At 33.0% G+C, this 14,471-nt stretch overlaps 1 protein-coding gene across 1 annotated transcript in view; it reads left to right on the forward strand.

The window, feature by feature from the left end:
• The window catches only part of LOC139503513 (neurobeachin-like protein 1), a gene marked incomplete in the record, with an annotated part of 102,496 nt that overhangs the window by 72,731 nt on the left and 15,294 nt on the right, over positions 1-14,471 (forward strand). Inside the window, 6 exon segments of the mRNA XM_071293304.1 lie at positions 308-357; positions 4,224-4,348; positions 4,909-5,049; positions 6,522-6,652; positions 7,379-7,488; positions 12,543-12,660. Coding sequence (XP_071149405.1) covers positions 308-357; positions 4,224-4,348; positions 4,909-5,049; positions 6,522-6,652; positions 7,379-7,488; positions 12,543-12,660 — 675 coding nt within the window.

Here is a 14,471-nt window from a genome sequence, read left to right on the forward strand (position 1 = left end):
ACAATGATCTTAGTCAGTATCCTGTGGTAAGTAAACACAATAGCAGGTCAAACCTACAACGATCTTAGTCAGTATTCCTGTGGTAAGTAAACACAATAGCAGGCAGAACCTACAACGATCTTAGTCAGTATCCTGTGGTAAGTAAACACAATAGCAGGTCAAACCTACAACGATCTTAGTCAGTATCCTGTGGTAAGTAAACACAATAGCAGGTCAAACCTACAACGATCTTAGTCAGTATCCTGTGGTAAGTAAACACAATAGCAGGTCAAACCTACAACGATCTTAGTCAGTATCCTGTGGTAAGTAAACACAATAGCAGGTCGAACCTACAACGATCTTAGTCAGTATCCTGTGGTAAGTAAACACAATAGCAGGCAGAACCTACAACGATCTTAGTCAGTATCCTGTGGTAAGTAAACACAATAGCAGGTCAAACCTACAACGATCTTAGTCAGTATCCTGTGGTAAGTAAACACAATAGCAGGTCAAACCTACAACGATCTTAGTCAGTATCCTGTGGTAAGTAAACACAATAGCAGGCAGAACCTACAACGATCTTAGTCAGTATCCTGTGGTAAGTAAACACAATAGCAGGCAGAACCTACAACGATCTTAGTCAGTATCCTGTGGTAAGTAAACACAATAGCAGGTCGAACCTACAACGATCTTAGTCAGTATCCTGTGGTAAGTAAACACAATAGCAGGTCAAACCTACAACGATCTTAGTCAGTATCCTGTGGTAAGTAAACACAATAGCAGGCAGAACCTACAACGATCTTAGTCAGTATCCTGTGGTAAGTAAACACAATAGCAGGTCAAACCTACAACGATCTTAGTCAGTATCCTGTGGTAAGTAAACACAATAGCAGGTCAAACCTACAACGATCTTAGTCAGTATCCTGTGGTAAGTAAACACAATAGCAGGCAGAACCTACAACGATCTTAGTCAGTATCCTGTGGTAAGTAAACACAATAGCAGGCAGAACCTACAACGATCTTAGTCAGTATCCTGTGGTAAGTAAACACAATAGCAGGCAGAACCTACAACGATCTTAGTCAGTATCCTGTGGTAAGTAAACACAATAGCAGGTCAAACCTACAACGATCTTAGTCAGTATCCTGTGGTAAGTAAACACAATAGCAGGTCAAACCTACAACGATCTTAGTCAGTATCCTGTGGTAAGTAAACACAATAGCAGGCAGAACCTACAACGATCTTAGTCAGTATCCTGTGGTAAGTAAACACAATAGCAGGTCAAACCTACAACGATCTTAGTCAGTATCCTGTGGTAAGTAAACACAATAGCAGGTCAAACCTACAACGATCTTAGTCAGTATCCTGTGGTAAGTAAACACAATAGCAGGCAGAACCTACAACGATCTTAGTCAGTATCCTGTGGTAAGTAAACACAATAGCAGGCAGAACCTACAACGATCTTAGTCAGTATCCTGTGGTAAGTAAACACAATAGCAGGTCAAACCTACAACGATCTTAGTCAGTATCCTGTGGTAAGAAAACACAATAGCAGGTCAAACCTACAACGATCTTAGTCAGTATCCTGTGGTAAGTAAACACAATAGCAGGCAGAACCTACAACGATCTTAGTCAGTATCCTGTGGTAAGTAAACACAATAGCAGGCAGAACCTACAACGATCTTAGTCAGTATCCTGTGGTAAGTAAACACAATAGCAGGTCGAACCTACAACGATCTTAGTCAGTATCCTGTGGTAAGTAAACACAATAGCAGGTCAAACCTACAACGATCTTAGTCAGTATCCTGTGGTAAGTAAACACAATAGCAGGCAGAACCTACAACGATCTTAGTCAGTATCCTGTGGTAAGTAAACACAATAGCAGGTCAAACCTACAACGATCTTAGTCAGTATCCTGTGGTAAGTAAACACAATAGCAGGTCAAACCTACAACGATCTTAGTCAGTATCCTGTGGTAAGTAAACACAATAGCAGGTCAAACCTACAACGATCTTAGTCAGTATTCTGTGGTAAGTAAACACAATAGCAGGTCAAACCTACAACGATCTTGGTCAGTATCCTGTGGTAAGTAAACACAATAGCAGGCAGAACCTACAACGATCTTAGTCAGTATCCTGTGGTAAGTAAACACAATAGCAGGTCAAACCTACAACGATCTTAGTCAGTATCCTGTGGTAAGTAAACACAATAGCAGGCAGAACCTACAATGATCTTAGTCAGTATCCTGTGGTAAGTAAACACAATAGCAGGTCAAACCTACAACGATCTTAGTCAGTATTCTGTGGTAAGTAAACACAATAGCAGGCAGAACCTACAACGATCTTAGTCAGTATCCTGTGGTAAGTAAACACAATAGCAGGCAGAACCTACAATGATCTTAGTCAGTATCCTGTGGTAGGTAAACACAATAGCAGGTCAAACCTACAACGATCTTAGTCAGTATCCTGTGGTAAGTAAACACAATAGCAGGTCAAACCTACAACGATCTTAGTCAGTATCCTGTGGTAAGTAAACACAATAGCAGGCAGAACCTACAATGATCTTAGTCAGTATCCTGTGGTAAGTAAACACAATAGCAGGTCAAACCTACAACGATCTTAGTCAGTATTCTGTGATAAGTAAACACAATAACAGGTCAAACCTACAACGATCTTAGTCAGTTTCCAATGGTAAGTAAACACTTGTTATGTGTGTAAGTTATCACTTGTTTGTCGTTTATAAGTTATCACTTGTTTGTCATGTGTTAGTAATCACTTTCTGGATAGCACGAATTGTTATCTGTTGGGAGTCAATTGATGTACTGACCAAACAAAATGGACGTGTAACCAATGCATAACGAACACACACTGGATATGCAACATATGAGAAACAGAAACGTACCGGACAGAACGGATATGGAACAAACATCCAAAGGACGAGTACTGCATAAAACGCCCACCTCATGGAAGCGTAACGGATGAACAAGATATATAGAAAAATTAAACGCGACAATAAAAATACATGTAAATCGCATAAATATTCAAAAGTTTCTGCGTAACTGGTTTTGGTTTATTCTTCAAAATGCTGCAAAGGGTAGTGTCTGGTCTGAATAAGAGCTGCTTGATAGTGAAAACATGCCCTTACTTTAAGATCAATTATGAATAATAATGATTTATGACAATCAAGAAATCTGCATACCAATAATTTGCATTTCTGACGTTAAATTTTTAATTTGCATTTATCCGTTTCAGATCCGTTCATATTCCGTTTTATCCACTATACGTCCGGTATAAGTCTGTTACACATTCGTTCAACATCTATTATATCAGTTAAATGTCCAGTAGAAGTCTGCTGGTGAATTTGTCTTCCAGACCTCAAACTGATGTATAACAGATGATCCGCTCTGAACATGCTCAAAATTTTCCACTGGACAAAACGGACGTTGACGGATAAAAAGTATGCTAAACAGACATGAAACTGATATGGACAGACGTTTAAAACAGATAAGAATGGACATCTAACGGAAATGACCTGATTAAAAACAAAATTATCCGTTGGAGCTATCCATTAAGGAGTGATCAAGGCTTAACTTATCACTTATTGTTGTAGTATAAGCAAACAAGGATGAATTTATCTTATACTTCATGAAAATGTATTTCCTAACTTGCTATTTAATAAAAATCAAATATATAGTGAGTTACTCTGCCTGTTGTCATAGGTTTATTAAGGGAATAGTACACTCCTTTAGAAAGGAACCTATATGATAGAATCCCAACATCGAATAAGGACATTATGGTTTTAATCATAAACATTCAGAAAATAAGTGGAAATGTACTTTTATACTTGGTACATATAAATTCAAATCAAAGTTTTATTTATTGTTGATACATATCACCTTATATATGTTAAATTCAATCTATAAGAAAAACATGAAAGAGTAATCTACCCTTTTGACTAAACACGAATATAAGGAATGGAGTGGTAAAAATCAATGAGTAAGCTACCCAACAACACAATACATGTATCTATTTTATGTTTCACCAATAAATGGGAAGGTTTAATGTATTTGTATTTTGTAAACTATGATGTACTAATAGTATTGTTAGGCAGGGGAATTCTTTTGTGAGTTCACTCACATTTATAGTAAACACCAATTAACAAATGAGACTTAACCAGAGTAACATGGTAAACTTCTTATGTTTCTTAGATATGCTTTATGTGAATAATAATTGTTTTAATATTTTAGTTTCCATGGATAATAAGTGATTATGAGTCTGATACTTTAAATCTAAACAGTTGTACTGTATACAGAGATTTATCCAAACCAATTGGTGCTGTTAATCCTAAAAATGAAGAAATACTCAGAGAAAAGTAAGTACCTCAATGTAATCAATTAAAAATGTATTGGGTTTTTGACAAAATCAATATAATATTATCTTACAAAATTATAAGCCACAATGCTCTGTTTAAAAATGTGACTAGTGAATTCATTTAATAATAATGGCTTTAACTGGGCAATAAAACATGTAAGTAATCTTCTTGAACTGATTTCAGTGAACAAACTAATAATTGTATTGGTCGCAATTGTAAATTTTTATGTCCTTTCTTGTTGTTCTAATTTAGTAAGTTTTGACTTCTGTCTGTACAACAATAAGATTGAGGCTAAACCTAAAAAATATATATAAAAACATCAGCCATTTCTTAAGTAAAACACTTACTTAGGAAAATTCCCTAAAGATAAACAAGAAATTTGCCATGTGTAGTTTATTGTTTTGAAATTCAATAGCAAAGCCCTGAGAAATACAATGACATGTATTCTTAACGATTGATGACATTGGTAAATAACAAACATTTTTTTAACCACAAATTTATTGAAAACTATTTTGAAATTTATGCTTGGAAAAAATGTTGAAATTTGATTTTCATTTCAGATTTGAAACGTTTGAGGATCCCTCTGGAGTGATAGAGAAGTTCCATTATGGTACCCATTACTCTAATGCAGCAGGTGTCATGCACTATCTCCTCAGAATGGAACCTTTTACTGCTTTACATATAGAACTACAGGGGGACAGGTAATTATCATATAGAACTACAGGGGACAGGTAATTAACATATAGAACTACAGGGGGACAGGTAACGTACATATAGAACTACAGGGGGACAGGTGATTCACATATAGAACTACAGGGGGACAGGTGATTCACATATAGAACTACAGGGGGACAGGTAACTAACATATAGAACTACAGGGGGACAGGTGATTCACATATAGAACTACAGACGGACAGGTAATTCACATATAGAACTACAGGGGGACAGGTAACTAACATATAGAACTACAGGGGGACAGGTGATTCACATATAGAACTACAGGGGGACAGGTAATTCACAGATAGAACTACAGGGGGACAGGTAATTCACATATAGAACTACAGGGGGACAGGTTATTCACATATAGAACTACAGACGGACAGGTGATTCACATATAGACCTGCAGGGGGACAGGTAGCTAAGATATAGAACTACAGGGGGACAGGTAATTCACGTATAGAACTACAGGGGGACAGGTTATTCACATATAGAACTACAGATGGACAGGTGATTATCATATAGAACTACAGGGGGACAGGTAATTAACATATAGAACTACAGGGGGACAGGTTATTCACATATAGAACTACAGTCGGACAGGTGATTATCATATAGAACTACAGGGGGACAGGTTATTCACATATAGAACTACAGACGGACAGGTGATTCACATATAGAACTGCAGGGGGACAGGTAACTAACATATAGAACTACAGGGGGACAGGTAATTAACATATAGAACTACAGGGGGACAGGTTATTCACATATAGAACTACAGACGGACAGGTGATTATCATATAGAACTACAGGGGGACAGGTAATTATCATATAGAACTACAGGGGGACAGGTTATTCACATATAGAACTACAGACAGACAGGTGATTATCATATAGAACTACAGGGGGACAGGTAATTCACATATAGAACTACAGGGGGACAGGTGATTCACATATAGAACTACAGGGGGACAGGTAATTATCATATAGATCTACAGGGGGGCAGGTGATTCACATATAGAACTACAGGGGGACAGGAAATTAACATATAGATCTACAGGGGACAGGTGATTCACATATAGAACTACAGGGGACAGGTGATTCACATATAGAACTACAGGGGGACAAGTAATTATCATATAGATCTACAGGGGACAGGTAATTAACATATAGAACTACAGGGGGACAGGTAATTAACATATAGAACTACAGGGGGACAGGTAACTAACATATAGAACTGCTGGGGACAGGTACTAACATATAGAACTACAGGGGGACAGGTAACTAACATATAGAACTACAGGGGGACAGGTTATTATTACAATAATCACAGATATTTGTTATATCAAGCTCTTTTATCTCAAACTTTTATGTTATCCCAAAGACTATATTTTATTATCAACTCCTTGACCTTACGAATGTCTGATACTATTTACATTTATTTGAATGTTTTCAGATTTGATGTAACAGATAGACAGTTCCACTCAGTTCCTGGTACATATAAAATGTTGATGGAAAACCCAAACGATGTCAAGGAACTTATTCCGGAGTTCTTTTACTTACCTGAATTTCTAGTCAATGAGAATGGTAAATGTATATTGAGTATATAATGATTTAAAAATCTGAAGAAACTGGTAATGTGTAATTCTAATGGACAATAAAAAGTCTTTGGAAACAACATCTGACTTTTATCCTGGCCTTATTTATGTCTATTATCTTGAAAACTATAATAGATAGACAATAATTGTATTGATCAAGATGCAATTTCTGCAGAATTGTCTTTTTTATTTGAAATCATTTATTTACCTTTTATAGCAAGTTTTTCCTTGAAATGACAATTTTTATCAATTGAAGAATTTTTGAAAATGTGTTAATCACTAAACCAAAATTGCAAATCAAGGATCCTGACATTTTGTAACAGATTTCGGCCATTTGTAGGGTTCATTTTTTGTTTAAACTGTCTTACTGTAAGTCACTATGTAAAGAAACTTTATTTAAGAAATAATTGATGCAAGCTATACTTTATTGTAGTTTTAACATGGGTAGGCATTATATTTGTGATTATTTTTGCCTGAGCGATAGTGAGGCAAAAAGTGTTTGGTCAAAGTAGTTTTTGATGAAGTTGAAGTCCAGTCAACTTGAAACTTAGTACACATGTTCCCTGTGATATGATCTTTCTAATTTTAATGCCAAATTAGAGTTTTTATTCCAATTTCATGGTCCACTAAACATAAAAAAGGATAGTGCGGATGGGGCACCCGTGTACTATGGACACATTCTTGTTTGAGTAATATTATTACATTTTCTTAATAGGATTTGACCTTGGTAAACTTCAGATCACAAGAGAGCAAGTCAATGATGTTAAGCTGCCAAAGTGGGCAGAGTCTCCTGAAGATTTTGTACATAAAAATATGTTAGCCTTGGTAAGTAAGGTGAAATGATCAGTAAACATTAATCCTTTAACACAAACTAAAACTTTATAATTAGTTATCAAGGGTACCAGGATTATAATTTAGTACGCCAGACGCGCGTTTCGTCTACATAAGACTCATCAGTGACACTCAAATCAAAATATTTATAAAGCCAAACAAGTACAAGGTTGAAGAGCATTATAAATAACAAATATCCAGTTAAATGAGTTTCCAGGTTAGTAAGGGATCATAGATTAATTCTTTTGAGGAAGCTCCGAGCATGCATGGACAATGCTCGGAGCTTTTTCAGTAGGCTCTTCTCTGCAGTTTTGTGAAAATAATTATCATGATCCATTAAGATGTCAATCAAATCTACACCACTTCTATAATAACGAAAGTAGAGCATTATAGAGGAAGCTCAATTAACACCTGTGTAAACATCTAATCTATTCAAATACATTTTGCATGAAATTTTACAAAACTTTAGAATAGATTAGAAATTCTTCAACAGTACTGTGTAATGCTTGGAAAGAAATCTCAAGTCCCCACAAAAAGTGAAAGTCCAAAAAGCAAACAAACAAAATCCAAACAAAGCCATGGCAAGACACCACTGCAAAATATTTAACGCTTCGAAAATATTCACTTTAGAAAAAAAAAAATCAAAAAACGGTTTTAATAATACAGGTAAATCTTGAAGTTAATACAAATGTAGTAAGAAGTGAAAATTTGGAAGATATTCCAAATAATCAAAGCTGGTATATAGACAAGATCCATATAAATATAAAATAACAAAAAAGCATTACAAACAGTATCAACAGGTCGAATCAACAAGAAAATACGATTTGAGAGTACTCGCAGTTACTGACAGCTAGTTAAAAGCCAAACTTTACTGAGTTTGTTCATAAACTGAGATTCATAGCAATATAGAAATAAATCTGCTATTAAAGGGGCACAGTTAGTGCCCATAGGAATACCTACTACCTGACGATACACTTTATAAATGTAGTTTTTAAGAATTTTTATGTCATTTTATTAAGTGAAATTAAAGGGATAATTCGCGATTTTTCACTTATCATCTTATTATGTTCATAATACCATAAAAAACATATTCACCAAGTTTTATTTTGATATGAAATCTAATAAAGAAGAAAATTGGGAATTATTAATTTTATTTCTTGAAGCTTCCTGACTTATGTGACGTAGTTTAAGTCTTTGATGCATGCCGGGAGTGAAAATATCTCATTTAAGTCTTGTTCGTTAACAATCTAATTACGCGATTTAAAGCGCATCGACGACTTTTGGTGTAGCTATTAACCAACGAAAAATAAGTGATAGCCATGCAACTTTTAAAATTAGATCGTGTGGATATTTTAAAACGAATTTTAATAATAAAATTAATTCATACATAGAACATTTTTATGATTTGTTTTGTACAAATACTTTAAACAAACATATGAAATTGACATGATCAATAGTGTATTAAAAATACATGTTTGTATTCTGACGTTTTTGCTTCATTACAGCAAACATTTTCACTTGCTTGTACGGAGGAAATAAAATGTGTATTGTTTTTTGACACCTAAAGAATGTTGAATGCGTAGGTTAACTCAAGGTAATTAAAAGATTAGCATTATGTAATTCTAATCCTTTGATCCTCATTCAGTGAAATCTAGGCGTCACAGTTCACTGGCATTCAGGTGTGAACAACATAATTGTAAACGGGACTCCGACAAAATTTCAGACACATGAATGTAAAAAAAAAAATTAAAATTAATTAACGGGAATAATAAGATCGCACAATAACTGGATAGCTGTTGTATATTTTTATATTTTGCATAAGATCACTTTTTAATGAATTATGACTTTTGATTACTTTAGTAACGATAAAACACTGAATTATTTTAATTGGAGAATTTATAAATAAAAATAGCCTTCTAAACACGAGTTTATGAACTAAAAATTGTACTATTTCAAATAAGGATCGGCAGCCTTAAATATTTCAAACAGATCATTAACAATTGCAATTATATATTTTAGTCCATCCAAAGTGATCTTTAATTACCTATTTAGAAATTAATGTGCTCATCAAAATATTTTAAATCTGACAACACATGAAGACTTCAGATATTTAAAAAGAAAAATGTTTAAAAAAATTGACAGGAAATTAAAGGATCTAATTGGAATGGAATCGACAAATTACGAACAGATATGCTTTTCAAGTGTGAAAAACATCAACAAAATTTATACATAATCGGGAATATGTCCTTCTTAAAATACTCTTCGTCTCACACCGTAACTATATATAATACTTTAGCTATTTGACCAACGATGTATAAAAAAAGACAACGAATTTAATGTCATCCTTCCCTATTTTTAAATGTAATTATAAGTCTGTTTCAACTGGCAAGAATGCCACTAAAGCGGACAAGCAGTTTCTTTAAATTGCTGTCATTGAATATCTAGAGAAAAAATAAATCCCGAAATTGATTTGAAACTTTGATACTCTATAGTTTTCCCGGAAAATATTCACATCCCTCGGTATAAGTGTACTTCCAGTGGCGTATGCATTTTGGAACAATTGTGACGAAGACGAATTTCTTCCTTTTTTCGAGAACAATCTAATTGAATTATAAATGTCCATAACTTCGATGAGCCAAATAAAGTAATATATCGACCTGTGTTTAAATCTCTTCTTCTCCTTCTTCGTTTGGTATACAATAATCTATCGACATTTGATGATTACTTACTGTTGGCATACGTGGACTTTTCATTTTACAAAACTTTTACCCCAATTTACGCAAAATATATTATTCTTTCTTATGTTCTATCAGAGACATATATATGTCTCTGGTTCTATGTATAAATGTATATATTTTAATTTGCGCTATAGTTCCGTAACTTATAATCCAGGCGTATATACGAATGGTCGACTAGTGCGTACCTTTTTTTAAATCAATGTATTTCTGGTATGTTCCAATCTGTCCTTCACCATTGACAACGAGTATATATTACATTTTACCAAATTTACTCTTGGATTTTTTTTTTTATTTCATCAGATCTGTTGGTTTTTTTTGGTATTATTTATATTTTTATAAATAATTTTCTTTTAACCAGAAATGTTATTCATAAACAAGCGTATATGTTTAGTAATGACTATATATTATATCACTTTCGGACACGCAAGATAGAGATGTATATTATACACCTAATAGTTCAAAATGGAAAGTTATAAGTTATCGGCCGTGTACACTTATCAATACACTAAGAAGTGAAACGATGCATGAATTTGCAAACTCGACAGGAAATCGCTTGAATACCTGGACGTGTCACCTCACACCCCCTACAATACCTTTGGGAGTAATACCTTTAGCCATGCGGGTGATCAGTGGAGCGAAGATCCTAATTTATTTGAATAAAGTTTATTACATAAAAGAATTATGAACTAATTAGATTGCCGAAAACAATTCAAGTTTCACGGAAGACTTATTTATGATTTGAAATTTTGACCTTTTCACTAATTCCTATATTATCAGTCTTAAAATAACAGATCATGGTTATTAAAAAAAAAAGAAAATTTTCCGTATCAAGTAACTAGTCGGATAAAACAACCGTACGATTGACGAGATATCGACACGCAATTACGACTACATCGGGTTACTGTAGTTCTGGTCCTTAGACATATCGCGACTGCAAATCGGACAAGGTGACAAAATGGCCGACCGGAGAGAATTGATACACTAAATTTAAAATCGATGGTGATCTCTTATCTAGCAGACTAAAACTTTAATACCTATGAATTTGAGCATTTTTATACAAAATAAACATAATATCAATTTTTGATTTTTTTGCGAAGTTTCCCTTTAAGTATTTATCCAACTTCAGATGAGTATAGAGAGGTTACTTTAAAAATAATGACAAATATATTACTTTTATAAACTATCTTATACATCTTCGAAAAACTTAAGTATATTTACAATTATTTAAGGAACATATGTAATTGTTTTTGATAAAGATTTCAAATTATAAATAACTTCAAGTCTTAATTTAATCACAAGGTTCCATCCATTTATATTTGTTCATCTCTAAGATTTTGAAGGAAAATGTTATTTTAACAGCCCCAAGAGACCAATCTTTGACCAAGAAGTGTGGCATTAGAAAGGCAATTAGTGTTTCAGGAGGATTTAAATAGTTTTATACTGCATGGGGAAAATAACCAGATGCGAAAATTTGTTAAACTTGTAAAAACTGTATGAATGGACACCTATAGAAAAAATATTAACAGAAGTTACTTATTCATAATATATAAGTAATATTTGAAACAACCTTCCTCGTAAGAATAAAACTATGATCCCTGAAGACACCTACCCTCATAGGACTTTCTAGAAACACACTTCTGATTCTCTGAATGCAAGTTTCATCTCTTGTTTGAAAGTAAACAGGTTTGCTGTAAGTGGGAGGAACTTAGCAAACAGTTTTACTTAATTTACAAACATTTTCTGCTTGATAGTGTGTTGTGAATCTTGCTCTTTGGATATCATTAAAAAGGGGGTTGGGGTATCAATTGCAAGTTATTGGTATTATCACTTCAACTTATTTATTTACTATTTCTGTGTCCTAAGTGAAGATTACTGTGTGACGTTTCAACATAACCCTAAAAAAAGTACAAATATTATTAAAAAAAAACAAAAAAAAATTGTCTTTTTGTAGCCTCCTACAATGCAGTGTAGGGGGATATAGAAATACCAGATGTGTCCTGTTCATTTTTGTAAACACTCTCGATTTTCAAAGGTTTGTATCAACAATGACCTAGAAGAGTATAGATCAACAATTTTTAAAAGTGTTATTTCCCTTGGAAAAAGATTTTGTATATAAATCCTACACAGTTAACCCTCTAGAGTCTATGATATTTATGCTTCTAAATAAAAACTGTTGCTATTGAATTCTTGATAAATCTATCAAACTGTTCCAATTAAAAAGGATAAAAAATAATTAAAAGAATGAAGTTTAACATTTTGTCTTGTTTTGTACAATATTTGGTGATTTAAGATTATCCAAAACTTTTGTAGGAATCAGAGTATGTCTCAGAAAACCTCCAGAATTGGATTGACCTGATATTTGGTTACAAACAGAAAGGTCCAGCGGCTGCAGAAGCTTTAAATGTTTTCTATTACTGTACATATGAAGGTAGGTTTTACTGTATTGTCTAGTTCTGTGGATATCTAAGTAGGTTTTCCTGTATTGTCTAGTTCTGTGGATATCTAAGTACGTTTTACTGTGTGGATATCTAAGTAGGTTTTACTGTATTGTCTAGTTCTGTGGATATCTAAGTAGGTTTAACTGTATTGTCTAGTTCTGTGGATATCTAAGTAGTTTTTACCGTTTCCTTTAAAATTTGCTTTTGTAAATTAATTATTACTTGAATTGCAATGAAATCCATGGGTTTATCTGTCGTCAGTTAGTGTGATCTCCAGTCTAATGGCTGGTCTAAAAGGTTTGACTCCTAGATAATATTTTAAGAAGATGTGGTGGTTTCTGGTTGATTCAGAGTACAATAGAAGGTGATAAATAAGTTCATTGAAGTGAAGGATAGCAGCTGAACTTGATACTTTTGCTTGAATACATATTTAGGTAAATCAGCTTGTTTTTTTTTTTATTTGACATAAGAAAATTAATTTATGTTTTGCTTACATGTATATTTGGTCATTGAAGTTGTCTTGGCTTTAAATTCATATAGACTCTTATCCTTTTAAAACAGAAATCTTTGCACACTGTACCTTTTTAATTTCAAATTAAGAAAAGAAAATATTTCCAAAACTTTTTTTTTTATAAAATATATGATACTAATCTTATGATACTAATCAAGTTTAATCAGTAATTATTCCCACATATCAAAATTAAACATTATTTTACTTATGAAGCATCTATTGAAATATATATTTTTAATATTATTATTCAAGTTTCCCCTATCTTTTAACAAAATTCAAAGACTGAAGACAGTACAAACATAAATTTTTCATTTCTATATTCAAATTTTTAATTGCTGAATCTTTACATTATGATATATATAATGTAATTTCGAGAAATAATACATTCGAATGTTTTATAGTATTATAAATTCTTAAATGAATGAAAAAAATATCAATTTCAATTCTAATTCAATTTGTAAACCAATGGAAATCTTGTGTTTCAATATATATATATTTTCATTAATTTTTTTTAATTACTATTAGCATGTAAACAATATTTTAAAATCAATAAGCACTGCCACCCTATTCCTTTTTAATTGATTTATTAATTAGTTTCATTCATTGAAATAATCAAATATTTTGTTGAAAATTGACAACTTGACCTTCCTCTACGCTCTTACATTGATTCCTTTCCCTAAAACAATATTATTAATGATTTAATTGCGAAAATTTCCAAAAATTTCTATCAAATTAACTTCAGATAAGAATGTTTGACCGAGGTTATGTCCGACAACACATGCTGCTATCAAATGGTTACATATGTGGTGAATTGACCACATGTGATTGGTCAATTAACTGATGATTGACAGGAGAGTTGATAGGTGTATTATGTATGCTTCCAGTATTCAACTGGACTTTTTTTTTTATAAAAGTTATCATTCCTAATGTTTCATTTATCAACAAGACTTAGCTGTAGCTAAAGATACACTTATTTACTCAGTAAGTTTAGTCTAGGATTTACAAAGGTTTGTCCTATATTTTGACAAGGTAAATAGGGTGAAGCCAAATAGATGAATTTCTATTGTATATATAGATGAGAAAAAGTCATAGACTCTCAGACGTCAACTCTCAAGAATAAAAGAGTTTTTCTAGGTTAAATATATCCCTGTACTACAAACCCAGATGGAATTGATATCCGGCTGATATCAGAAAATTTCCAGTGGCTATATACATTTTAATTTGATAAAATATAGCTATATGTTTTAATGGATTATGTATACTTGGCTATAAATAAAATAATAATTTACT

Source organism: Mytilus edulis, chromosome 14, assembly GCF_963676685.1.
Source record: "Mytilus edulis chromosome 14, xbMytEdul2.2, whole genome shotgun sequence".
Taxonomy (NCBI): domain Eukaryota; kingdom Metazoa; phylum Mollusca; class Bivalvia; order Mytilida; family Mytilidae; genus Mytilus; species Mytilus edulis.